Source organism: Doryrhamphus excisus, chromosome 18 (genome assembly GCF_030265055.1).
Source record: "Doryrhamphus excisus isolate RoL2022-K1 chromosome 18, RoL_Dexc_1.0, whole genome shotgun sequence".
NCBI lineage: Eukaryota > Metazoa > Chordata > Actinopteri > Syngnathiformes > Syngnathidae > Doryrhamphus > Doryrhamphus excisus.
The window spans coordinates 14164529-14191857 of NC_080483.1; the positions used below are offsets into that span (position 1 = coordinate 14164529).

The 27329-nt window shown below is 40.8% G+C and overlaps 1 protein-coding gene across 8 annotated transcripts in view; it reads right to left on the reverse strand.

The window, feature by feature from the left end:
• Window positions 1-119: 119 nt before the first annotated feature.
• Window positions 120-27329, reverse strand: part of slmapa (sarcolemma associated protein a) — a 34864-nt gene continuing 7654 nt past the window's right edge. Inside the window, exons 2-26 of one of the 8 annotated variants that reach the window (XM_058054840.1) lie at window positions 21017-21164; window positions 20352-20424; window positions 17401-17437; window positions 16571-16633; window positions 15580-15675; window positions 15433-15504; window positions 15217-15357; window positions 14989-15126; window positions 13797-13965; window positions 13569-13619; window positions 12200-12352; window positions 10637-10699; window positions 8916-8975; window positions 8704-8772; window positions 8364-8444; window positions 7137-7196; window positions 6878-7003; window positions 6304-6378; window positions 5594-5694; window positions 5296-5494; window positions 5093-5210; window positions 4731-4902; window positions 4513-4647; window positions 3244-3331; window positions 120-1392 (exon numbers count right to left, since the gene is read on the reverse strand). In XM_058054840.1, the coding sequence (XP_057910823.1) occupies window positions 3248-3331; window positions 4513-4647; window positions 4731-4902; window positions 5093-5210; window positions 5296-5494; window positions 5594-5694; window positions 6304-6378; window positions 6878-7003; window positions 7137-7196; window positions 8364-8444; window positions 8704-8772; window positions 8916-8975; window positions 10637-10699; window positions 12200-12352; window positions 13569-13619; window positions 13797-13965; window positions 14989-15126; window positions 15217-15357; window positions 15433-15504; window positions 15580-15675; window positions 16571-16633; window positions 17401-17437; window positions 20352-20424; window positions 21017-21164 (2484 nt within the window). In that variant the 3' untranslated portion in view covers window positions 120-1392; window positions 3244-3247. Of the gene's footprint in view, window positions 1393-3243; window positions 3332-4512; window positions 4648-4730; window positions 4903-5092; window positions 5211-5295; window positions 5495-5593; window positions 5695-6303; window positions 6379-6877; window positions 7004-7136; window positions 7197-8363; window positions 8445-8703; window positions 8773-8915; window positions 8976-10636; window positions 10700-12199; window positions 12353-13568; window positions 13620-13796; window positions 13966-14988; window positions 15127-15216; window positions 15358-15432; window positions 15505-15579; window positions 15676-16570; window positions 16634-17400; window positions 17438-19148; window positions 20291-20351; window positions 20425-21016; window positions 21165-22855; window positions 23150-27329 lie in introns of those variants that run through there. The other 7 variants (XM_058054843.1, XM_058054839.1, XM_058054842.1 and 4 more) reach the window with 7 other exon arrangements.

Sequence of the window (27329 nt, forward strand, 5' to 3'; positions counted from 1 at the left end):
GGATAGTATATAGTATATGTATGTTTTAAAGGCTTTGTTTTTGACTTCTCGTTTCCTTGTTGAGAGACTAAAGAACAATTGAAGATGATCTCGTTTGTGACAGACGATACCAGAAGCTGTTGTTGGTGGGTCAGCTTGCTACAACTTTATTCCAAACGTTTTCCCTGCATACTATATATATATTCCACCCATCTACACAACTCCCCGTCCAGGTTTTTAACCAAAAATAGCTCTACATAGCACGTCATTCAATAACATTTGTATTTTTACAATTCTCTCTCTCTCCGTACTGTAGTGTTTCTCTTTAAACATCTGCAATAATTGTTCGTTTATTTCTTGTTTTAAAACACAGAGACAAGACATTTACACACAGGGTGACAAAATGCTGCGCTGGCGCACCCACACGAACTTTACATGTGTCTCATAAAAAAAAAAAAGAAAAGTTCTTTTGCATCATTATGGAAAGTGTTACGTGCTACGTCTAAAAGGTCCTTTGTTGAGGTGACATTTGGCGTTTGGCGTTAGGATTTGGAGGCAAAGTTGACCAAAAAAAAAAAAAAAAAGCCGACATGAAGATGTAATGAACGAGTGAATGTTTGTTGGTCAAGTGTCACAATCCTCACACGGTGCGTTCACTGGACACAAATAGCGACTTTATACGTCTAACACACACACACAGGACTCAATCGAGTGCGGTCGTGCGGTGATACGTTCGCACATATACACACACACATAAATGTGTTAAGTTACAACAGAGGCACTTTGAGCGCCCCCCCCCCCAACCCCCGACCCTTTTTTGTGTGACCTCACAAAGAAAAACATCTGCCCTCGAATTCTATCATTTGGCTTCAAGTTTCAAAGCGTGGCCATTTTGCTCCGTGAGAAAACGACAAACACCGAAGAGATGTTGTGTTTTTAAACGAGACGCGGTGTGTTAGCAAGATATGTTTGTGTTAGCGTATATTTCTTAGAACGAGCCCCCACCCCCCTCCCCAAAACGTAAAACCACCAAGTAAGCACTTTGGTGAGCCAATGTGGACCTGCATGGCGAGCCAATCGGGATCATCATGTGACAAAAAAAATATATAGCGACAAAAAAAAAAAAAAAAAAAAGCCCCACCAACAGCTGAGAGAGAGCGAATGAAAACCAAAAACTAAACTTTTCTGCTGCTCAACAAAAACCAAATAAATCTCTGTAAGAAACCACAACCTTTATATTCCCTCTACAATTATGTACAATTAAACTTTATACAATGTGTGTATATGTATGTGTGTGTGTGTGTGTGTGTGTGTGTGTTAGGCCGAGCTGCTCTTAGAGAGGTTGGGGTAGATGATGGCTGCCGTCACGGCGACCATCACTGCGATGACCGGCATCCAGGGGCTCCATCCGCCCTGCCAACAAATACGACAATATCATTTGGCGTCTCATTTGGTCAAATAACAAACAAACAGAGAGGATGATAAAAGGAGGGGAAATAAATGTATAGCAACAAAAAAGCCCCTAAAAATGTCCGCCAATAAAGGTTGTATTTGTTTGTGTCGCTGCTGGTGCAAACACATCAGTCATCAGCGTGAGTCACGTTTAATTATGATTCTTTTACAGGACCAGTCATGTCTGTGAATATGTCCTCATTGTTTGGACTGATGATGTCATCGTCTCCTGCGATGCCAGATGGTCGCCTTACAGCTTGTAATGTTGCCAGGTAAAATGACAAGAAATTAAGCCAAATACAAAAACCCAATTGAATAAAAAATAAGAAAAAAAGAATAAAAATATATATATATATTAAAACGCTAATTAAATCAGTCCTTTTGGTATAGGACTAATATTAATAACATAAAGAGAATGAAATCATCGTGTTATGACTAAACATAAAACCAAAACAATGTACATTGAATTAGAAGAGTTTGCTTGAATTCTTGAAATTATTTTTCTTATAATATGACTGTTATAATATGTGATTAACATTAATATTAACATTAATATTAACATTAATATTAAATCTGTTTTAGATTGCAATTTAATTTTAATTTTTTTAATTGATTTCAATTAAAATGAAAAAATATTAATTATTATTATAATATTATATTCTATTATATACATTAGAATTAATATTAATATTAACATTAAAAAGAACAAATATTCATTATTATTGTATTATATTATAATATAATATTAGATATATATGATATATTAATGTTATATTTAGTACTAATTCATTAAAATATTAATATTAATATTTTTATATACATTAATATTAATTATTAATATTACTTACTAGATTGTAATTAAAATGAAAAATATTAATTATTATTATAATATTATATTATATACATTAGAATTATTAATATTAAAATGAAAAAATATTAATTGTTGTTATAATATTATATTCGATATTATATGTCATATATTAATGTTATATTAGTATTAATTAAAATATTGATAATAATATTTCTTATTTATTAATATTAATTATAAATATTATTATTTCAGTCAAGTAACTCTGAGACCTTATTCTCAAGGCATATTTTTTCTTTTCAGAGCGGCCCTAATATTATCTAAAAAAATGAATCAATACATAAAAATAAATAGTAAACTGCTGGCCATGTCAATGTGATTTTTGTTGTGTTTTAAGCAACACAAAATATTCCTCAGCTGAGACAGAGACATTAAAATACAATCTTTGTGGATCTTGAGGGGCAGCATATGAGAAGTAAAAAGAAGTGTAAAAAGATGGGCGGATTGAGAGGAAAGGAGGCAAGCGGGTGCGGGACATGCAAAGTGTGGAAAAAGAAGCGTTAAAAACAAAAAGACACGAAACGTTAAAGACTCCTCCAACTCAAAGTGCGTTATTTATCTTCTTGGTGTCAAATAAGTCAAAAGGTTAGACCTGTGCAGACTTGAGTATTTAGTTTGGAGTCTTTAAGGAGTAGAGGTCCCCCGAGTGATGCGTTCCAAGAACACTCTTACACACCATCGAGATGAGGAACGTATCACGCAGTCATGTGATAAAAATGTCCTCTTCGGGTCAAACGCTTCATGTTTTTTTTTTTTTTTTTTTTTTAAAACAGGATTACAGCTGTTGTATGTGAAGTTTAGTGAGAACGTCCGCAATGTGTGACCCTGAACATCTCACAGCGTAAGGACATTTTTTACATGTCTAATCTTTGGGACCGATGTGGACAGAGAGAGTGACAGGTGGAGGAATGAAGTACAAAGAGATACTTTGTGTCGGCGTGTACCTTTCTACCACAACTGGCCGAAACACCAGTAGAGCAGAGCCAGGACAAGACCCATGAATATGGCTTGGACAGGCTGCAGTATGGATGGCTATTGGGGGAGGGGGGGAGGGGGGTGTTCAGGAGAGGGACAAGAAGAAATCAGCCAGCAAATCAACTAAAACCAATATGGAGGATGGAGCAGCAATGGCAGGGAGGGCTGAGGGTCGGGGGGATGGCGAGGTGAGGTGACGGGGGGAGCAAAGCATTACAGTCGACACCTGTCGATCTCTACGACACACGTCACATGACGTCACTTCCTGTTGACAACTGACTGCAAAGGCGGAAATTAGCGCCTCTTTTCAATGAAACCAATTTCCTAAAGCCGTCAGGTGCGTGGTCTCCAAATTAGCATGTAATTAGCATTAGCTATCTGCGATCTAGCTCTGCGTGTGCTTTAAAATGTCGGTATGGCTTTTTACAACAAATTTAGCAAAAGCGTGCGCCTGACCGCTATCACAACATTGGTTCTGCTAATGCTACACTCATGAACAAAAGCGCTATATTTTCCTTTTCATGTTCTCTTATGTACTCCAAATCACTTTAAGTAAAAAAAAAAAATCTACATACGAGCCAGCTGGTGTGCGGGCACTCAAATGACCTTTAACCCCCATTTTGCGAGGATCGACTAACAAAAAGCCTGACATGTGGTAAGAATTAACAGGTAAGTGCCTTCAGTTGTGCTGCTGTTTATTTATCTGGCGATGTGATTGGGTTTTGTAAACATCCTGATAGGAGGAAGAAGAGGAGGAGGAGGGACTACAAAAAGGGGAGGGACTGCTTCGTCCGAACGGCGGCAAAGTAGCATCTGCTTTTGATAAGCTGGAAAAGGCGGGCAAGGCCATGAGGTCACATGACGCGAGTGCAGCTCATGTTGACCTACTACGATGATTGGTGCAGCAATCACGCTAACATGATTATTAAGTTTGGTGGAAAATTATTCTGCTCATATTTTTCCACCGCTTTGTGTTTCCAGGCTTGGCGGGGACGATTGAGCGCCTCGAAGACATTCACAGGTAGAACACGCACACACACACACACACACACACACACTGGGGATTCTACTGCAATGCAAATTAACACAAAACAGCAAAGACACATACAGAAGGATGGGAAAACCCAAAAACAGCTGAGGATATTAGCATCGGAATTTTCTTTTCCCAATTTACAGAAGTGTGTGTGTGTGTGTGTGTGTGTGTGAGCAAGAGAGAAAGAAATTGTGTGTTTTCTCACAGAGCTGTTCTTATCCTGCAGCATTTTCAGGCTGTTCCTACACTGCTCCAGCTCCTGGTGGATGTTTATCTTCTCCTGCTCCGTTCTCTCATATCGCTGACGAAGGTCTGACAGCTGCGATTGTGTGTCTTCATACTACAACACACAAACACACACACACACACAAACACATGTTGGTGGATGAATTCGTATTCGTATTGCCGAGACCGAGACTCTACCTCTCTCTGCAGAGTGTGTGTGCGGTCCTGGGCCTGGTCCAGCTGGCTCTTAAGCTTGCTTGCGTCCTGCAGGTGCTGGTTCTCCAGAGAACCCAGTTTGTCCTGCAGAACCTCCTCCCTCTTCCCCAGAGACTCCAGTCTGCTGCTGAGGGCTAGACTCTGTGCCCGAGTACTACATATACAGAGAATAAGGTTGTAAAAAGTTGTGAAAAAAATACACAACATAAAGTAGTATTTTAATATATTAATAATTATATATTAATATATAATATATTAATAAAGGCATATCTTAATCTTAATACAAAAAGGAAGTTGCACAAACAATGAAAACGAAGCAATACAATGCATGTGTTTATATGCACCTGCACAGTTCGTCCTCCAGGTGGTGCAGTTTTTCCATAAGAGTCTTCCTCTCAGCTCTCAGGCCATCACAGTCCTGCTGCAAAGACGCACACCGCTCATGCAGTGCAACACACTCCACTAGGGGGGGAACAAGATAATTGTTGTTGTAGTGAAGTACTTTTAGACTGTCACACACACACACACAAGTACATATGGTGCATACCATGCAGCTGACTGGTGTTGTGCTGTTGCTGCTGCGTGAAGGTGTCCTGCAGCCGACGGATCTCCTCCTCGTACTTGGCGGCCGTGCTCCTCCAGTGCTCCAGCTCGGACCGAACACCGCCCAGGTCCTCCTGCAAAGCGGTAATGTCCCGCTCTCGCTCAGCAGTGGCCGCTTCCATAGCGTGCCGCAGGACAAGAATCTGACACACAGTTTAAAAGAAAAAACGTCAGCTGCTATACTTTGAAAATACTTTGGAAAGGACAGTATGAATGAAAGTACTATAAATGACAGTGTTTACCTCCTCCTGGGCAGAGTACAGCTCCTCTCGTGTGCTACAGATGGTGTTCTCCCTCTGCTCCCTAAGAGCCTCCATGTCGGCTTGCAGCTTCCCGAGCTGAGCTACACACACACACACACACACACACACACACGACAGATACGACACATGTGAGACAGTGCAAGATGGACAAAGACAGTTTTCCTGTGTCATTACTTGTTATCAAAGTTGAGCCAGAGTTCAGTTTAAAAAAAAATAGATAACGCAATTTGAAGTGACGCAAATCAAATTGCACTTTTGTAAAAAAAATCAGAACTATCCATTTAACGGTTAACTGATTTTTTAAAATTATTATTGTATCTAAATGCCCTTACATGCTAAACAGATTTGCTCTGCCAGGAAAGGTAAGCTCAAATTTCATAGTACAGGTAAGCTACACCTTCCCTGTACTATGACATTTTATTTGCTGTTATTTTATGTTTTTGTTATGCGAATTTGCAGCGGGCGGACCGGAGCAAGAAGGGACACAAACTGTTTTTTTTTAAACTTGCATGACAATAAATAAACATAAACTAAGTGCTTATCATGGCAACTGTTTGACAGTGAAACAGATTCATTCTATTACTACAAGTGACAACAAATTGGAGGTTAATCAGAATCCCAGAATGCATTGGGTTTGACCTTAGATTATTCTGCTGTGTGTGTGTGTGTGTGTGTGTGTGTATACTAACTCTGCAGGTACTGGATCTGTTTGGTCGACTCATCAGTCTGCTGAGAGTTACTCCTCCTCTCCTCCTCCAGCAGAGCTACAGACATACAGATTGACCCACATCATCGTTATCCATAGTGGTATATATAATAAATAATACATCATAATAATGCAATATTTCCTTTAATATGTAATCTTTCACTCTGTAAAGTTGCGAAATAGCCATTTGTGAGATGTATTTTCTCACAGGCAATTCAAACTGTCTAACGTTTGCAGCATTTCTTGAAATGCTGTTTTTTTTTAAACTGTAATAAAACAACATAAAGGCCACATTGCTACATTTTGTGCATTAAAGATGCTAAAACCAATAAAATTTAGGTCAATAGACACTCAACTAGCACTAACATCTTTGCTTTGGGTTATAGGTGGCAAAGCAAATTAGTCTAATATCTAATAATTTATCAATAATAACCATACTTTCCCATTCAATAGTATGAGAAGGTGTGTCTAAACCTTTGTGTCCAAATGTATATATATATATCTATCATTGGGCCATAACATGAATTATTATAATCACAGAGTATACGGTGAATCACCTTGAAGTTCCAGACATTTCTGTTTGCCAGTATTGGCAAGTTCCTGGGCCTCCAGAAGCTCCCTGTGTAGGTGATGGATGACCTGCTCCGTGTCACCAGGTTCTAAGCCAGCCCGATGCAACTCAGCTAGACACATACAGACACGTCTTTAATAGGGGAACATTTGAGAACATTCCAAGTGGAGAAGCTTTTAACTGCAGCTTGCAGTAAATGAATATTCAATTCATTAGTGGAGAACAACAATCGATGCCATGGTTACCTTTGAGTAAAGCTACTCTGTTGAGGGGTTCATTGAGCTCCTGGTCATCCATGTTGCCATCTGAAAGCCAATTAAAATTTATAGTGTTTATTTTTTTCCAATTAGGACCCACATTATGAGGTGCAAAAAATGTCCCTCAAGTTAAGTTACTCAAGTTGTAGACTTTATGGGAGATACAGTATGTTACAACTAACCCACATTATTATTTTGTTTATTTCAAAAATTAATACAAGGTTACACTGGAGTGCATCATATATTTACAGTTCCACGATTCAACATGTCTGAAAAACAGCGGGAAGAAGCACAGTTAAGTTAATCTTATCCCTTACCATATCACGGCATTTATTAATTCATTATTTAATTATGATGTAAGTCAGAGGATACGGCTAGAAAAATGCAAAACAAAACTAATCTAAAACAAAAAAAAGTTCATTCATTTTCTTCCGCTTATCCTCACGAGGGTTGCACGGAGGTGCTGGAGCCTATCCCAGCTGTCTTTGGGCAAGACTGGTGGCCAGCCAATCACAGGGCACATATAGACAAACAACCATTCACACTCACATTCATACCTATGGACAATTTGGAGTCGCCAATTAACCTGGCATGTTTTTGGAATGTGGGAGGAAACCGGAGTACCCGGAGAAAACCCACGCATGCACGGGGAGAACATGCAAACTCCACACAGAGGAGTGGGATTGAACTCGGGTCTCCTAGCTGTGAGGTCTGCGCGCTAACCACTCGACCGCCGTGCAGCCCGGGATGTGAAACACAATTAGATGCAGTAAGAATGCTGACATGAAGGCGCTAACTAATGTTAACTTGGGATGCTAAAGTCAGTCAGTGTTAGCTATAATATATGAAGTGAAGAATCATATATAAGGTTGTGTAAAACAGTATCTAAGAAGACTAACGCAAGGGAGCTAACATAAATTGTAAGTAGATGCGATGCTAAAGTAGTGGTGTTGAAGTAAGTGCTAGCTAATAATGATGATAAAATCAATAAATTGAGGTAAGGATGTTAATACCGGGACATAAACATTGGGATGTGGAGTACCCGGAGAAAACCCAACGCATGCACGGGAAGAACATGCAAACTCCACACAGAGCTGGGGTCTCCTAGCTGTGAGGTCTGCACGCTAACCACTCGAAAGCCGTGCAGCCCACCCCAAAAAAGTTAAAAAAAAATATATAAAACAACCTAAAAATGTGATTCTATGTTTCACTGACCTGATGTATCGTCACTACTACGATCTTTGCTTGGACTCAGTGTGTCCGACATATCCGATTCTTTGGCATCCATCAGATTTCCTGTGGACACACAACAGGACATTTTTTTTTTAGCAGCATGAATATGACAAAAAAAATCGTCAACGCACATGCAGATTAATGTAGCAGTTAATGTAGCATAGAATGGCTGCCATTGTCTTTCTAAAGTGACGACAATGACACTGAGGGTACTAATAATGGATTCTTAACTAGCCTAAAAGGTCTCGACTTCATCACATACTTCCAAGAAGTATACTTTGATGAGCATTTAGCAGCTTGGAGTGAAGAAGTGGTGGCTTACCGCCTAAGCGTCGGCCTGGGCTGGTCAGAATGTTGTCTTCTGCCGTCTGGTTGTTCTGTAGGTGAGCGTCTACACACAAATACAATCAACATGTGATTAGGAGTATACGGTTTTACACCTTCACTTAAGATTCCTCTCACTGAATAATTCATTCAGGTCTGGACAATAATCATGCCTCCTCTTAAAAGCTATTTGATTAGCAAAGCTCTTACCATCAAAGTTTGCTAGTTTGTGGATTGATGAACTGACTGCTTCCTTCAGCTGTTTCACTGCTGCAGAGACAAGAGGGAAAAAAGAACAGCAAATATCAGCGAAAGGAAATGCGACATTAACATTAATGCTGCTGTGTGTCTCCATGGAGACCAATATGGTTATTATATGAAGGACACTGTTAATCTCATAATGGGTGTAAACCAGAATAATGTTTATCTCCTTGATTATTCAATAAAAGAGAGAAAAGTATATTGAAGCTTTTCCTGCACTTGATGGTATAACAATGATAGAACAAATGTTATGAGCAAGTTTTTATTTCTCCATCCAACCGGCTACACATTCCAGCAACAAAATTGTCTCTCTGAGGACAAGAGCCAGGAAGACGGTAAAGAAAAGACCAAAAGATGACAACAAAAACTCAAAAGCCACAAGTAAGATGGAGACCTTGTAGCTCTGAGATGAGACATCATGACGGTTTGCTGTAGAGATTTAAAAAGGACCCCAAGGTCTCTAATTATGTGGTGCAACCCGCACAGTGGTAAATTCAGTGGTAACGGATTATCAAATTGGCGGTGGACAATCATGCGCCAACCTGGTAGACGGCCATGGTGGTGCACCAGGGGGAGGTGTCCACAGATTCAGCTGAGCGAAGTGACAATTTCGACAAAGCTCGACCTTATATGTTAATGTATTTATTTAATTATTTGGATGCATTTTCATGCTTTTTGAAATAGTTTTCTACATGTAAAACAATTATTTTACCATTACCATTTTGGACTTTCTGGAAGGGATTACCGTATTTTCTGGACTATAAGTCGCTCCTGAGTATAAGTCGCACAAGACCAAAAATGCATAATTAGGTAGAAAAAAACATACATAAGTCGCACTGGAGTATAAGTCGCATTTTTGCGTGTAATTTATTTTCCAAACTACTTGACCGTAAACCGTATTTTCTGGATTTTCTATGTATTTTTGTATTTTTTTTTTAAGGTATTTTTTAAAACCGTATTTTCTGGATTTTCTATGTATTTTTTTTTAATGTATTTTATTTTAACATATTTTCTATGCCAGAAATGCATAATTATGTAGAAAAAAAACATACATAAGTCGCACTGGAGTATAAGTCGCATTTTTTGCGAGTAATTTATTTTCCAAACCACTTGACCGTAAACCGTATTTTCTGGATTTTCTATGTATTTTTGTATTTTTTTGAATAGAGAACAGACTGAATAGGTGTAAGATATGCTAACACAATGCTTATTCAGCTACACAAAAAATAAACATGAACAGAAAAGGCGTTCAGTGTTTATGTAACATAAACACTTTTTTCCATTTATAAGTCGCTCTGGAGTATAAGTGGCAGGAACAGCCAACCTATGAAAAAAAGTGTGACTTATAGTCCAGAAAATACGGTATTTGGCGTCTTATGCTGCTTAAAAATGAATTTAGCGTTATTTAGCGTATAAAGACTTTGACTTAAAGATGATCTTAATCACAAGGCACAACTATATGCTGTGTACTGTTGTAAACAGTCGCAAACTATTGTAAAATAAATATCTCTCCGACGATTACAGTTAAAGTGAGCATGAGGAGTATGATCTTTGCAAAGACCGAATGGTTATTAAATTTTGCAGATTTATCAAAATAATACAGCAGCCAGTCGGAGTTAGTAGCAAGAGGAAAAGACACAAACCACATGAATGTTTTCATTTGTACTCACGCGGACACTCAATCAACTGTTGGATTCGAGTGGCGTCTCCTCCGCTGTTAACGTGACAGTTGTCTGACGGAAACATACAGACTGGCGTTACTACAGCGAGCGCCCACTGGCGTTTTAATTTGGCATGTGTTCTGCTTATCCATTCCATATATTAAGATACATTTTGGAGCTAGATGCTAGATGATGTGTACGCTAAGGAAGATATGAATGGTTGATAAGCAGAATCACACATCCTTAGCTTTAATCACTGAAGCGAGAAGACGGCGGTGACGACGCAGGAATGACAAATACATGAGAAGAGCACGACAGAGAGAATGAGAGATACGGCACAGAGAAGATCTGAGCAGGAAGTGGAGTCAGAAATGTAAAAAGATGCTTCATCAGACAGGAAGTGGACAGTGAAAGGGAAATACAAGGAATCCAAGCAATTTAAACCAGCAACACTCCTCCACACCAAACTTCCCAATCCTAAATTTACTTCCAAAACTTATGAAGTCCAGGTTCCGAGCACCATGACTCAAACAGGTTCCACCTACTGATCTGTGTATTGGGCCTATTGCGCAATATGTGATTTATAGTACCGTGTTCCATACAAAATAACTGTGATGAAAAGCATCATGAGATGACTACATCGAACCCGAGAGCAGCCTCAAGCAATCCACAGCCGAATAGCTCGGATTGAACATCAAGTGGGACTTCTAGCCCACTCAGAATGCAGACTCTAAGGTTGCAATAAAGTCCAATGTGAACATAACATCCTCAACAAGACAGGGAGCTATTAATAGGAACCTAAATGCGACTTGGAATTACACTTAAGTATTTAGATTTAAAAAATGCTTAATTTCCCACCCTCGGCCATCTCAGTGTGGAGTTTGCATGCGTGGATTTTCTCCGGGTACTCCGGTTTCCTCCCACATTCCAAAAACATGCTAGGTTAATTAGCGACTCCAAAATGTGAGTGTGAATGGTTGTTTGTCTATAGTATGTGCCCTGTGATTGGCTGGCAACCAGTCCAGGGTGTACTACGCCTCTCGCCCGAAGACAGCTGGGATAGGCTCCAGCACCCCCCCACGACCCCTTGTGAGGAAAAGCGGTAGATAATGAATGAATGCTTAATTTCCCACTATCTATCCATCTACACTCATTTGTATTGAAGGCTTCTAAGCAGGATCTCATCAATTCCACCAAAGTTTGTATAAAAAGAAAAAAAAATGGTATCCAACTTCCACTAAAAATTGTGTAGGACACAAAATAAGAACTCTTTACATGTTGGTGCAGAACCAGATGTTAAGCATGAAAGATAAAACCAGGTTATTAATAAGGTTAGTAATTAAAAGAACATGTTAGTACTAAAATCTGAGGATAGGCCCCACCCCTTTGATACAATATGAAATGTGGCTATATAATGCTTTGAATGTACTTTGAATATATAGTTTGATATGCTGTGTTTGTATGTTATATGTTATATAATATAATATATATATATATATGATGTTATATTTCAATGTAAACATGATCTAATTCAAAATGACTCCATTTTGATTACAATGAGACCACAACTACCATCTGCAGCTTCACCGACTGCACCATCGTCTGTGTCTGTATCCTCCTCATCATCATCTTCTTCTTCCTCTTCCTCGGGGCTCTCGGGTGTCCGCAGGCTCCGATCGTCCTCTGGAGACTCCTCTAGCGCTCCACAGGAGGCTAAGTCCTCATCTGTCATTTGACCACATCACACAACTTCCGTTTTGGGTGTGGAAAAGCAAGAAGATTCTTCACAAAGTGGTGGCCGTGTGTGTGCAATGTGGAGGAACGGGGGATCGAAGCACCGCAAGCATTTTGTGCACTCATTCCATCACCAGACGCCAATCAGTGGCCCTAAAAAGCGCCATTGTTTAAACCCAGAAGAAGACAAAGACGTGTACAGTTTGGCAACCATGGGAATCCACCCGGCAGATCCAGAAAGCACCACCGTGTTGTAGAGAGAACCCCATTCCTTGTGAAACAGCCACACACAGACATAGAACAGGCGTGAACCGTGTAGTGGTGGATATCTCAACTGATTCAAATCAGAGAAAGAAGTGAATCAATGTAAATGTTGAAAACATGTTTAAAAAAAAACTGTATTATGGAAAGCAGGAAGTGAACAAATTTAACAGTTACTGATTGTAAAAGTACCAGATGGAGGGGTAGGATTTAATAAGCTTTGCTTTTTCCTAGGGCGGCACGGTGTTCTAGTGGTTAGCGCGCAGACCTCACAGCTAGGAGACCAGGGTTCAATTCCACCCATGCGTGGGTTTTCTCCGGGTACTCCGGTTTCCTCCCACATTCCAAAAACATGCTAGGTAAATTGGCGACTCCAAATTGTCCATAGGTATGAATGTGAGTGTGAATGGTTGTTTGTCTATATGTGCCCTGTGATTGGCTGGCGACCAGTCAGCCCCCCTCCAGCACCCCCCGCGACCCTTGTGAGGAAAAAGCGGTAGAAAATGAATGAATGAATGCTTCTTCCTACTCCTTTTGGACATGTGGAACTGTGAACTGATCATGTGATGCATTCAATTGTAATCTGATGCACGTTCAAATGAAATTAAACCATTACCATTACCAAACTACACCAACAACAGTAAACCGGGACAGAGAAGTACTTTAACGAAGGATGCAGGATTCGCACCAGTTGGCGCCATAACCGCTCTGGTGGCTTCTCTATGAACAACCCTCCATGAGGACGTGATCACCCAACAAGAAGAAGAAGAAGAAAGGAAGTGGTGATGGACACCATCACACAAATGGACAGAGATAGACCACAAGCACCAGTGAAAAGTTTGGCTGTGCATGCAGGAAGTTGTCATGCAGGATGTGGAGATGAAGCAAGCAGCCACAGAAGACAGAAATAAGAGGGTCCCTCCCCCCAAAGAAGATGAGGACTCACCTAGACTGTTGTTTTCCTTACTGCTTTTCTCTTGTAGCTGTTCTAAACGCACTGTGAACGAGAAAGAACTACTGACTCATAGAAGCGACTAGTCAATGTTCTGACCTGCAATTGCCACAATAACTAAGTTTACGGCATGTTTGATGCTTGATTGGCTGGCACTGTGTGGGGTTGTGTTGTCGAATGTGTTACAAATTAAAGCAGGACGTTCGTTGTGTCTTTGTGTACCCTGCAGGGCTGTGAGCCTCTCATTGGTGAAATCGTTGTCGGCCTGTAGAGCCTCGATGCGAGCTTGGAGAACCTGCTCCTTCTCCTCCATCTCCTCGATCCGCAGCTCCAACTCTCGCTTCTCAGACGCCCCTCGCTGGGTCAGCTCCTCTTGGCGGCCCTCCGCTACCTGCAGGAGGACGACGGGTGGAGACAATAGTTGAGGAAATGGATGGGAGTGAGGTTAAAGTAGCATTGAGCAGTAGACTGGTCAGAAGATGGTTCAAGTCATACGTATTCATTCATTCATTTTCTACCGCTTTTTCCTCACAAGGGTCGCGGGGGTGCTGGAGCCTATCCTAGCTGTCTTTGGGTGAGAGGCGGGGTACACCAGCCAATCACAGGGCACATATAGCCAAACAACCTAGCATGATTATGGAACGTGGGAGGAAACCGGAGTATCCGGGGAACATGCAAACTCCCCACAGAGATGGCTGAGGGTGGAATTGAACCCTCGTCTCCTAGCTGTGAGGTCTGCACGCTAACCACTCGACCGCCGTGCCACACCGGTTCAAGTCACAATTGTTTTGTATTTGGAAAAAAAAATTCTCATAGGAGGGCGGCACGGCGGAGGAGTGGTTAGTGCGCAGACCTCACAGCGAGGAGACCCGAGTTCAATCCCACCCTCAGTCATCTCTGTGTGGAGTTTGCATGTTCTCCCCGTGCATGCGTGGGTTTTCTCCGGGTACTCCGGTTTCCTCCCACATTCCAAAAACATGCTAGGTTAATTAGCGACTCCAAATTGTCCATAGGTATGAATGTGAGTGTGAATGGTTGTTTGTCTATATGTGCCCTGTGATTGGCTGGCGACCAGTCCAGGGTGTACACCGCCTCTCGCCCAAAGACAGCTGGGATAGGCTCCAACACCCTCGTGAGGAAAAGCGGTAGAAAATGAATGAATTTCTCATAGGAGAGAATAGAAATTGAACTAATCTGGCATACAGGTAACATTTAATATTCTTACCAAAAGTAAATTATGTGTGATGAAAATGCACATATTACTGCATTAATCTTACAGCGAGTTTCTTCACATTAGTACACGCAGCAGTTTCCTAAACATTATTCCAATTTATCTGGCTTTTATTTAGAGCTTCCGCAGTGTCACATCTACTTAAACTATCAAAGGGATTCCCAGTTTTACGCGGCAGCCTACCTTTATTTTGTCGGTGAGCTCCTTGATTTCATTGACTGCAGCGTTGTACTTGTTGGCCAGCTCCCTCAGCTCCTCCTGGCTCCTCTCAGACATTTCTTTCAGATGTGTGCACTCGTCTTCCGTGTTGCTAAGCGAGCGCTGTGGGAGCCAGCAGTCATAAATAGCTCGACTCAGCCAACATCAGAAAAAAAACAGAAATTGATTGTGGAACTCGTGTGTAGGTCCCACCTCCACTTCTGAAAGCTTCCTGACCACCTCGATCTTCTCCTGCAGGACTCTCCTGAGAGACTCCTTGGCCGTGGTCTCATAGTTGTGTTTGTCATCCTGGAGAGCAAGAAGCTCTTTTCGAATGCCGTCCTCGGTTTGGGACTGAGAGGAACACGAAAGGAACGGAACAAGTGAGCAAAGGTTTTTCCATCATACTGTTACTAGAGAGTGTCTCACCTTTGAGTAAGCCTGCAGCTGACTGCCCATCACTTCCAATCTGGACAGCAGACGGTCTTCATCAATCAGAGCCTGATTTGAGGAATATTTTTAGTTTACATGTCCAAGAAAAAAAACCCGATTGTTGTCAATTCCAGTTTTTCCTACCTGCCAGCTGTTCTCCGAGGCCTCCTGAGTGGTAGCGAGCAGACGCTGCAGAGTGGCGAGCTTCTGCTCCAACATTTGCTCTCTGTGTAAGGCCTCCTGGCAGAGAGATATACAACAAGTCAGCTCATCAAGTGGGAACAATCAGTCATGGTCTAATTAGGCTTTGGATGCACTTTTGTCATTAAACATGCTTGCTTTGGGATCACTAGTTTGAGGTAAGATATTTTAAATCACACCACATATTTATCTATAACCATGTCAAATGATTAGGCCTACATTCAAGTATTTTAGTACACCTATTTTTCCCAATTTTATCTAACCTGATTCACAAAGGTTTGTTACAAAAGCGAAATAATATAGTTGGTGATGCTGTATAATAAAGTTTAATAGAATGCTTTGAACAACTATTTTCATAACCATATTCAATTCCACAAATTCATATTTGTAACAAAAGCTTATTATTATTATTAATGATTGTTATTATTGTCATTATTATTAATGATTGTTATTATTGTCATTATTATTTATGATTGGTATTATTGCGGTTATTATTGTCATTATTATTAATGATTGTTATTATTGTCATTATTATTTATGATTGGTATTATTGCGGTTATTATTGTCATTATTATTATTTATGATTGGTATTATTATTGTCATTATTAAAAATAAAAATAAAAATAAAAATAAAAATAAAAATAAAAATAAAAATAAAAATAAAAATAAAAATAAAAATAAAAATAAAAATAAAAATAAAAATAAAAATAAAAATAAAAATAAAAATAAAAATAAAAATAAAAATTTAAATACAAATTTAAATACAAATTTAAATACAAATTAAAAACATAAAAAAAACTGGTACCGGATCAGATCGGATCAGCAAAAATACAAAAAAAAATCGTCTCAAATTGGGAGCGAAAAAATGTGGATCGGGACATCGCTAGTTAGAGGTGTAATTGTAAAGGACAACCAGTGGGTGTCGCTGTGTTACCTGTAGATACTGGGAAAGCTGGAACAGTTCCTGAGAATACATACTGGGAGTGTTGGCTGCAACCTGGAAAACAAACAATTTTATTTATTTTTTTGTTAAATATCGACAGTGTTTCGATTACAGGAAGGCATACAGAAAAATAATCACACATTAAAATCACCACCTTAACAACATTGGGCTAAATACTGTGAAAAATGTAACCTAACATGTATTTAAATCAGTCACAATACGTGACCTGGGGAGGCGCGGGACCTAATAATGCTTAAATGTGTTAGAGAAGTGGCTCAAATGTAGTCACACACAGACGAGTTAACACACACACACAAACCACATTCCTCGTACAGGTTACACTGAGGCACTGTTGTTGCGACTGTTTGGAGACACAGAACAGAACACCCAACCTTCATCGCACAGCTGGTGGAGAAAAAACTCTTAACGCGTTAACTTTTACAGTCAAAGGAGAACCGAGGAGTACCTATGTGCACGCTCTCATCGAATCCACTTATGAAGTAAACAGGCCAGCTTCTAAAGAATGTTACTATAAAAGGTTAGCTTTGCTCAGTTCGGTGAGGTAATGCCCATCAGACACAAGCAAGGAAAAAAACAGAGAAAAGAAACAAGCATCGAAGGGTCAAAATCATAACAGCTCTTTGAGCATGAGTGTTTTCATCTGAATCCACATGACATAAGTATGTGGCAGCAGAGGCCGGCAAGAATCCACACATTCCTGTTAGCAGCCGACTACTCCACTTTGGTGGAACACAGACAAGAGAGAGAGGACGCATCATCACGTGTGACAGGACGACACATCAGGCACATTTTGTCCTTACCTTGTCTACAGGCAGCGGCAGCGGAGCCTGGATGACACTGCAAGAGAAGGGAAACTTGGTCACCATGGAAACAGAAGGGAGGGAAGACACACAAGAGGAACTACTAAAGAAAACACTAATAATTGTGTTCTCACATATCCATACACCTTACATAGAAACTGGAAAACAGCATGTAGAATCATCCACTAATACTACTAACATCTACTAATACTGCGAGTATTATTATATTGAAAATCAGGACTCCATTCATTCATTTTCTACCGCTTTTTCCTCACGAGGGTCGCAGGCGGTGCTGGAGCCTATCCCAGCTGTCTTTGGGCGAGAGGCGGGGTACACCCTGGACTGGTCGCCAGCCAATGACAAGGCACACATAGACAAACAACCATTCACACTCACATTCATACCTATGGACAATTTGGAGTCGCCAATTAACCTAGCATGTTTTTGGAATGTGGGAGGCAACCGGATTACCCGGAGAAAACCCTCGCATGCACGGGGAGAACATGCAAACTCCACACAGAGGAGTGGGATTGAACTTGGGTCTCCGAGCTGTGAGATCTGCGCGCTAACCACTTGATCGCCATGCAGCCCAGGATGTGAAACTCAATTAGATGCAGTAAGAATGCTGACATGAAGGCGCTAACAAATGCTACCTTGGGATGCTAAAGCCAGTCAGTGTTAGCTATAGTGATGAAGTGAAGAATCATATATAAGGTTGTGCAAAACAGTATCTAAGAAGGCTAACGCAAGGGAGCTAACATAAATTGTAAGTAGATGCGATCCTAACGTAGGGGTGTTGAAGTAAGGGCGAGAGGCAGGGTACACCCTGGACTGGTGGCCAGCCAATCACAGGGCACACATAGACAAACAACCATTCACACTCACATTCATACCTATGGACAATTTGGAGTCGCTAATTAACCTAGCATGTTTTTGGAATGTGGGAGGAAACCGGAGTACCCGAAGAAAACCCACGCATGCACGGGGAGAACATGCAAACTCCACACAGAGATGACCGAGGGTGGAATTGAACCCTGGTCTCCTAGCTGTGAGGTCTGCGCGCTAGCCACTCGACCGCCGTGCCGCCCTCATAAAACAATTAAATAGCAAAATAGTGGTTAACCAATGAATCATCGATTCATCAATTGTTCAGCGGCCATGTTGTCTACTCTTAGGAACAGCCTGTCCATTTAATTTAAATCACACGCCGCGGCAATGTCAGTGTCTTGCTGCATTGTGGTGGAGAAAGGCCCTAAAGGTGGGTGATGGTGAGGAGAAAGCAAGAGTTGTGGGACAAAGGTAAACTAGGCGATGTAAGAGGTGACTGTTAATGTGTAACACGGAGCTAACAGGAGGAGACAGCAGCACCTCCAGAAACAAACTATGAGGAAATCACACCACTCGCTGTATATATATATATATATATATATATATATATATATATATATATATATATATATATATATATATATATATATATTTATACAGTTATGGTCCAAACATCCTTGTATTGTAGTAAATATTGCAGATGCCTATGAGCACAAGCTGAGTAACTATTTTTGGATACATTTGTATTTGACTTTTGTCACACATGCTTGTATCTTTGAGATAGAACTCCAGTATCTGTTACATATTTTATGCAGCATGGAATGGCAGCAAAACGTCAACTTTACAATCTGTTTTTTTAGAGAGAGAACCAACAACCACAACCAGATCAATTCAGTGCTGTTTCGCAAGCTGTCACTTACTTCTGAATTCCGACCCAGTATCAGGTCTGGATGTAGCACCTCTGCTACGTATGGAAAAGAACAAAAGTCCTCTGTATCAGGTGGGTAGAGACGTTACCTGTACGGTTTTCCTGCCGCATGTGTCAAATCACAAGCTCATACGAGACAAAGTTCAATCTTCTCCTTCTTGCTTGAATGAGCGCGGACGTTGTTACTTCTCGGATTTTAGGTCACACAGCTAAGTCCTCCCTACTTGCTCTGTTGACAGGTGAGTCATAGCATAACAATCATTCTTTCTTTCTGCACTTTTGTTGGTTCAAGCTCACCTCAGACCCGCAAGGCAAGCTATGACTCTTCGCTAACTTCATGGTGTATGACACACACTATAAAAAAGGTACACTAGATAACTCATCAGGTGTTAAATGACCAGGGCGTGGCTCAAGCAGACTAATCAATTCTCAAAAGGCTCCACCTACCTGGAAGAGGAGCTGTGAACGCACCACTGGCAACTACAAGAAGCATTGCGGTGGATAAGTGGAAGAAAAAAAGCACTTGAATGTGCATGAGAAAGTATCCTGGAATCGCTAAATATTTTTAATCGGGACTTCATGTTTTTTAATCTGGCCCAGTTTTATTAGACATTTACACCCGACAATAATCCAGTTTGAACCGTATTATCCATATGCATATATTATAATATATTATTGGTGCCTTTCTACACCAACATGTGTGTTTTAATTACCATACGTTTTATAAACCAAACGCTGGTTCATACGGCAGACGGTCAATAAATGACTATTGTATTGAAGAGAATAGTTTGTTTAATTCTGGAGTAATGAGAATGAAATGCTCAGAAGAAACATTTTCGCTAGGAGATCACTCATTCATGACAGAAACGCCTCACAAATAATAATCCGCCCCTTCCTGAACTAAACATATCAAAGCAGACACATTATGAAACACTGGCCAACTGGCTGGGTTAGCTTAGTTTAGCAGAGCATGCTAGTGAGGCTATGTGTGTGAGACTCGGGCTGTATGAGTGTGTTTTACCAATTGTTAAGCGACTGGAATTGAGTCGGGGACTCAACCACAAGCATTTTGTAGTAATGTGTGCAGATGCTGTCATCCCATTCAAATTATTATTATATCAATAAATGGAAGGATTGCTAAAAAAATTTAATATTGGGAAAAAATAAAAAGGGTACAATTAAAGTGAGTACTTACTCGCTTCGTCTGCGTGCCTCCATCCCATCAGGCAGGAACAGTTTGATTGTTGACACGATGCAGCCATGTGTCACTGGAGATACAGAACAGCAACATGTTACTACTTAACGTTAACATACTGCTTCTTATAGCACACATTTTTCGTTTTTGTGTTCGGCTTTACAGGAAAATATTTACACGTAGAGTTGTTTTGATATTAACCTGTGATAGGAGAAACCTTGAAGAATTAGGTTAACGTGCAGGATTAAATTTGTTCTGGAACTCTAATTTGAAAGGTTTCGGTAGTGGAGCTGAAAATCTGACCTAAATGTCCACTCCATATTGTGCGTGTGTGTATGTGTGTGTATTTATACGACACCTTTGAGGTGAGCTGCAAGGTCCCCTTAAGGGTTATTATAAGTCATGATTCAAATTCGGCCCGTATGCATGAGCACATAACATCAAGTGAGGTCAGACTGTCCGTTTTAACAAACTTTCCATAATCACATTTAGCAAATTATAATTTCTTATCACACACTCACAGTCACAGGACGTATCATTAGATACAGCGGCACAATATGAAATGATTCAAAACATGAGTCAGTAATAAAACATATATTGTGACGTTATTATACAGTGCGTCTCATTCAATGGGCAGGTGTACTGAATGTGTACCCGCCATGTACCTTTGCGTGTGTTCTCAGTGACATCGACGCCAAACTGAATGATGTCTCCAGAGAGGACCTCGCACGGTGGACTCTCCTCTGAGCCGCGACTCAACCTCTGGCTGTTGATGAACGTGCCATTGCTGCTTTTTGTGTCCTGCAGGTAGAACTGAAACAGAGAAGTAAAAAAAAATATATATATACATATGATTAGACAACTGCTGATTCTCTTAAGAAGAGTAAGCAATTTAACAGTGAGAGGATATTAGTTTGAAAATGAACATGCATTTACAGTATATCTTTTTTTGTTCCCTGGAGGAAATTTAACACAGTCTTTAAGATTAAAGAATAACAACTGCTGCCCCGCTAAAGGCTTTGTCAGTGTTCTGTCAATCATCTTGTCAAAGTTAATCACTGTTGATTGGTTTAGCCCGTCGGCAACCCACAGCTCCGGATCTTCAACTTCCTTGCTGCGGTTCCCTTCTGTGAGCTCAGTGATTTTTTTTTTTTAATTAACACCAAAGTGGAGGAAATGTGCATTTTCAAAAAGAGTTTGGAATGTCTGATTCACAGGAAGTTCATGAATGTACATAGAGTGCGTTCTAACTGCTGATTGAATGAGAAAGGGATGGCGGAAGGTGGCTAGTGTGTGTAGTGAGACACGAAAAAGGTTCCAAACTCGAAGCTAGAGCTACTAGAAATGTGACTGCATTGAAGATTTAAAAAGGGGAAAGCCGTTCAAAGATGGAGAATTATGAAAGAATCGTTCATAAAAATATCACAGCTTCTATTCTCTGGACAAACCCAAAGCACATCAACCACCCCTCAACAAGCACCAAATCTACAGGCCCCAAGCTCCACTGATAGGGACCCCCCCACATAACCTGCTATCCTCCAACAAGGAGCTGAGCAGTAAAACCCACAAAGATGTGTGACCCACGTACGGACCAATAAGATGGGTTCAATTACAATTGGCCCACAGTCATCTTCATCATGCCTCAACACATCTTAATATCATGAAACCAGAATCAAACATCAATACGGTGACGACCACATTGCAGGGCGCCAACAGATTGCTCCCAGAGGGATGCTGTTGGGTTCCAGGCTGCCCAGCCCCATGCTGGAGAACAGCAAGCCATGTAAAAGCATTCAGACATGAAACAGACCATCCATAATCCAGAGAACACTAAGTACATCTATAATCGACCTCATGGACATAAAATGAGCGAATAATTTAAAAAAAAAGTTTTATGATTATCATTCCTCTCATTTAAATCGCAATAAATAACTAAATTAAACTACGTTGTGCACATACAAATTCTGTTCAAGTGACTAAGAAGGTTTAGCTACTCATTTACTGTCTGTTGAAACATAAAGTATACACTATATTTTGGTTATAACTGGGCAGATCGGAGAACGGGATTATTTTTGTGTTTTCGCCATAGAATATGTACTGTTGTGGGGAACAGCTTCTGGCAGACATAGCAAAGTACGTATGTTAGCTCTAAATTGAAAAAAAAATTATCTATTTGTCCAATTAAGATTGCCCTGCACTGTTTATGGTCAAATGGGGGCATAGTGTCTGTCTTGCTATAATATATGGCAAAATATCAGTATTTAGACGCAATGTCTGAGGGTAATGGATTTTGTCTACTGTATTTGCACCTCCGGTCAACTTATTGTGTCTGGAGATACACAACAACATAAACAACACAGCTGCCTGTTTCTCCTCAAACAGGAATTATGACATGGCAACACATACACACACACATACCAAAAAAGACGTCGAGAAGATAATCAACAACACATTCATGTGCACGTCACTCAGCAATGGCATGTCAAAGTCAAGCACATACTTACAGAGGTCAGCAAAACGCAAAGACACATAAGACGATGCGGGCAGGTTACTGGACAAACGAGTACACACACAAACACACACACACACACAAACTGCACAGCCTGATTTCAGAGCCTGAGGCCTGATAGTGGTGTCGTCCATCAGGGGCTTCATCCATCAGCTCTTCATTCTCACTGAAATCAAGTGTTGATCTACCAGAGAGCAAGACGCAGAAGAGAGGAGGAGGGGGAGGAAGGAGGAGGCGGTGGAGGCGGAGCTAAAGGAAAACTAAATAAGAGATGGCGAAGAGAGAGAGAGAGAGAAAGAGAGAGAGAGACTGTTTCACTGATCTCACCATTCATCAGACTGCAGTGTGCTACGAAACGCCACCCAACCAACAACCACCCGCAACACACACACACACGCAGACATGTGCGCACACAAACACACACCTCCTGTCCCCATGGTAACCTGGAGACAAGAAAGGAGGGACCTAACTTTAGAGCTTTTCACCCAGCAACACCTCACACACACATTATGCGTCACAAAATACATAGAGTATCGCTTAGTACTATAAGGCACACAATGACAGCATCTACTACTACAGTACTACAAAGTTCTCATTTCATCAGCAAATCTTCCATTTTCTAAAATATTTGTCCTGTGTAGAACCATCTCATCCCAGCTGACTGGGGATACGGAAAGGCAGGGTACACCCTGGGTGAATACCTGTCAATCACAGGTCACATACAACACGTCCCTTTGCCATGGCGCTACTACTCGACATGACAGTAATCCCAAAGCCAGGCATCCATGGTTCCAATGCCATATAAGTGATGGACATCACAGCAACGTTATAACCTTTATACTAGGTTATCACTAAGTCAGTGCTTCTCACATAGTGAGTGTCCCCCCGCGGGGGGTAATGCAATCGGGGGCATGAGAGACACAGAGGACTTTTTTAATATTATGCAGACCTGCCAACATGTACAAACTTGTCATACTCAGCATGAAATTGGACTCTTGAATATGCTTACACGATTCACTGCTCGCCATTTTGTTGCATTTCACTGTTGTTAGTTTTGAGTCTGTATATTACAGATCGACCAGCAATCAATGCCGGCTTTCTCCGGGTACTCCGGTTTCCTCCCACATCCCAAAAACATGCTAGGTTAATTAGCGACTCCAAATTGTCCATAGGTATGAATGTGAGTGTGAATGGTTGTTTGTCTATATGTGCCCTGTGATTGGCTGGCCACCAGTCCAGGGTGTACCCCGCCTCTCGCCTGAAGACAGCTGGGATAGGCTCCAGCATGTCCAACATGATAGAGTGAAAAGAAGTTATCCTCCTATTGCTTGTGGAAGTGGTACGATTTTGGCTTTTTTTGTTTTGTATTTGGGCTGCACGGCGGTCGAGTGGTTATATGTGCCCTGTGATTGGCTGGGACCCTCTTGCTCGAAGACAGCTGGGATAGGCTCCAGCACACCCGCAATCCTCGTGAGGATAAGCGGTAAAAAATGAATGAATGAATGAATGATTAGTAGTAGCAGATAGAATTGCTGTCATTTTGACTTATTTTAGTTTTTGTTTCAATTTGGGGAAACAAGTTCAAGAAGTCACCCCGCCTCTCGCCCAAAGACGGCTGGGATGGGCTCCGGCACCCCCGTCCCCCCACCCCGCGACCCTCGTGAGGAAAAGCGGTGGAAAATGAATGAATGAATGAAAGTTCAAGAAGTCAGTTTTTCCAATCCAATAATTTGTCATTGTATTTTTCTGAAGAAATATCGACTTGTCTCGTTCTCCCAAACCCAATATTGTATATTTTCTCGTCTTGTGTGGTGGGTATAACGTGACACCCGTACTTCACACACAAATGTCAAAAAAACCCTGTGGCCAAAAATTTTGTACTTGGTTCTTCTTGGTCTATTTTTTCTTGCATTCAATGCAGCATCCCATTCATCCACCGATCCATTAATTCATTTTCTGCACCACTTTAACCTCCTCATTAAGGTTATGGGTGAGCTGGAGCCTATCCCTGCTGACTCTAGAAGCAAACAGTCTCCGGTAAATCACACATACAAACAAATAATCAATCTAAAGTCTCCAATTCGACTAAAATGTATGTTTTTAGGATGGAGAAAATTCCTGCAAGTTCAGGGAGAACTTGTAAACACAACACAGAAGTGTCGCAACACAGATTTGAATTAAACTTTCTGACTGGGAAGCAGATGTGCTAACAACAATGCCACAATGTGCAACACAGCAACCACTGAAAACAGTTCTTGAAGACTACTGCAGACATGCTAAGCTAAATCACCATTGTACTGCATAACTTCTGATTTCTGCTTTCATGAATGAAACAATTGTCATGCAAATGACTGACATTTCTTAACCCACATCTGCCATATTTCTACACCCACTAATGTGACATTTTCAGGGACACTACAAGCCTTTTTCCTCCCTCCTCCAGGTATTCAGACTATACTTCCCAAACTGTGCCATTTAAAAAACAGGGACCAAAAAAAACATTTGTTTTCCTGTGAGCCAAGTTCCTTTTTATGAGGTTCTAATGAGGAGGGGGTACACATGCATCCTGCCCAAATACAAATCACACCTCATCTTCAGAGAGCTTCTATTTGATAAACTCTACTCCAGGGGGTCTCAAACATGCGGCCCGCGGGCCAAATGTGGCCCGCAGGACACTAGTTTGAGGCCCCCGCCTTGATATGAAAGTTTAATATTAGTGCGGCCCGCGTTTGATATGGATGCTGTATGGTATCATGTACCCAGAAAAAAATATTACGTTTGATTAATGTTCATGTTAAAGGTTAAATAACTGTTAGTAGTTATCCTCCCTATCCGTGTGGAAGTGGTAAGTTTTTGGCTATTTAAGTTTAAAGGAAATAACTTGGAGGCTACCGTTTAGGTCGCTAGCTCTCTAGTTTGCGGGTTAGCATGTGTCTCAAGACCCTGCAGTTGCGCAATATGTTGTAAATAAAAAGAGTATAAATGTGACTATAGTCGTGTTTTGTCATGTCTACAGGGCTCTAATAATGCTTTGTTCATTTTAATCTGAAAAAAATAATTTGTCTACCCACCAACTATATGTGGTTTCTTAAGTTTTTATTATTTGCCGTTTTATTATTATTATTATTATATTTATTTATTACTGATTGATTGATTTTCTTTATTCTTGATTTGTTTATTTATTTTTCATCTTATATTGTGTAGAAAAATAAAAATGAAGATATTTGAGAACAGTGGAATATTTTATCAGAGCTTTTCTTGTCGAAAATCAGAACCAAAGCAAAGTTTATTCATTTTTCTGTTTTTAATAAATGTGTGTTTTTTTTTTTTTTGGAAAACCTGATGCGGCCCAGTCTCGCCCAGACCCTAGCTCCAGTGGCCCCCAAGTAAATTGACTTTGAGACCCCTGCTCTAGACTTTCAACAAGTCCCTCCAAGGTTCCTACAGATGTGACATTTCACAATTCCATACCTTTTTCCAGAAATCCTCCGCCTGTGTGCCACCCTCACCTGAAGCAGACAGCTATTTAATGACTCATCTACGGTAGGGTGTGTTCCTCTTACTTAAATAGACATCCTGAAACACCAGAAACTGTGGTGGTGAAGGTGGAAGCGAGTTTGCAATTGAAGCTCGACCGACCACTTTGGTAGCCCATCACCTCCAAGCATGTCACTGATTTGTGACACTTTAACACAGCGGAAAAAAAAGAGTCAACATTGAAGTATAAACAGTGCAAGAAACCCACAATGCCTTGGCACGTTTTCATTCAGGTTGACTCGGCAGTACCCAGCACAAGTTTGCACATGTCGCCTGGTATTTACGTTCCTACAAAACCACCAGGCTTCGAGCTGGTAGTGCTCAAATAGTTCATTCATTCACATGTTGCTTATCGGCTATGTTTTCCCAGCATTCTTCTCACGTCTTAACTCTTAATTCCCTGAAAAAGAGACTGAGCAACATGACATAAACAAAGAGGACTTTACTTTAAACCAGTGGAAATCTAAAAAAGGTATAAGAGCTTTAAGGCTTCAAATGTTACACTCGATATGAATAATTAAATATTCATGTGGGATTTTCCTCTCCCAAAAAGCAGGAATGCACCAGGAAGTGAAAGCAATTGAGAGAGCAGTTGGAGAGATTGATTTGACAAGGTGTATTATAAGGATGAGCTTAAGCTGTTCCAGTAGTAGACATAACCGACATGTAAGTAGCGTTAGCTTTACGTAACTCTGGTCAGATTTGGAGGAACCAGTTCGGTTCTTGAGCTGGAAAAGCCTGAAACTGTTCATGTACCACCCTGTAAAGAAATTGAAAACAGCAACACTACACCAGTAGCGAAAGTACACTTCTAACCCTTGTAGCGACCCGGTCAACTGCCGTGTGTTCTGGCTAGCTGTGCGCATAACCGCCAGATGAGCGAGTGACGCTGACGCTGATGCAAAACTAATAAGTGACCCTGTAACATTACA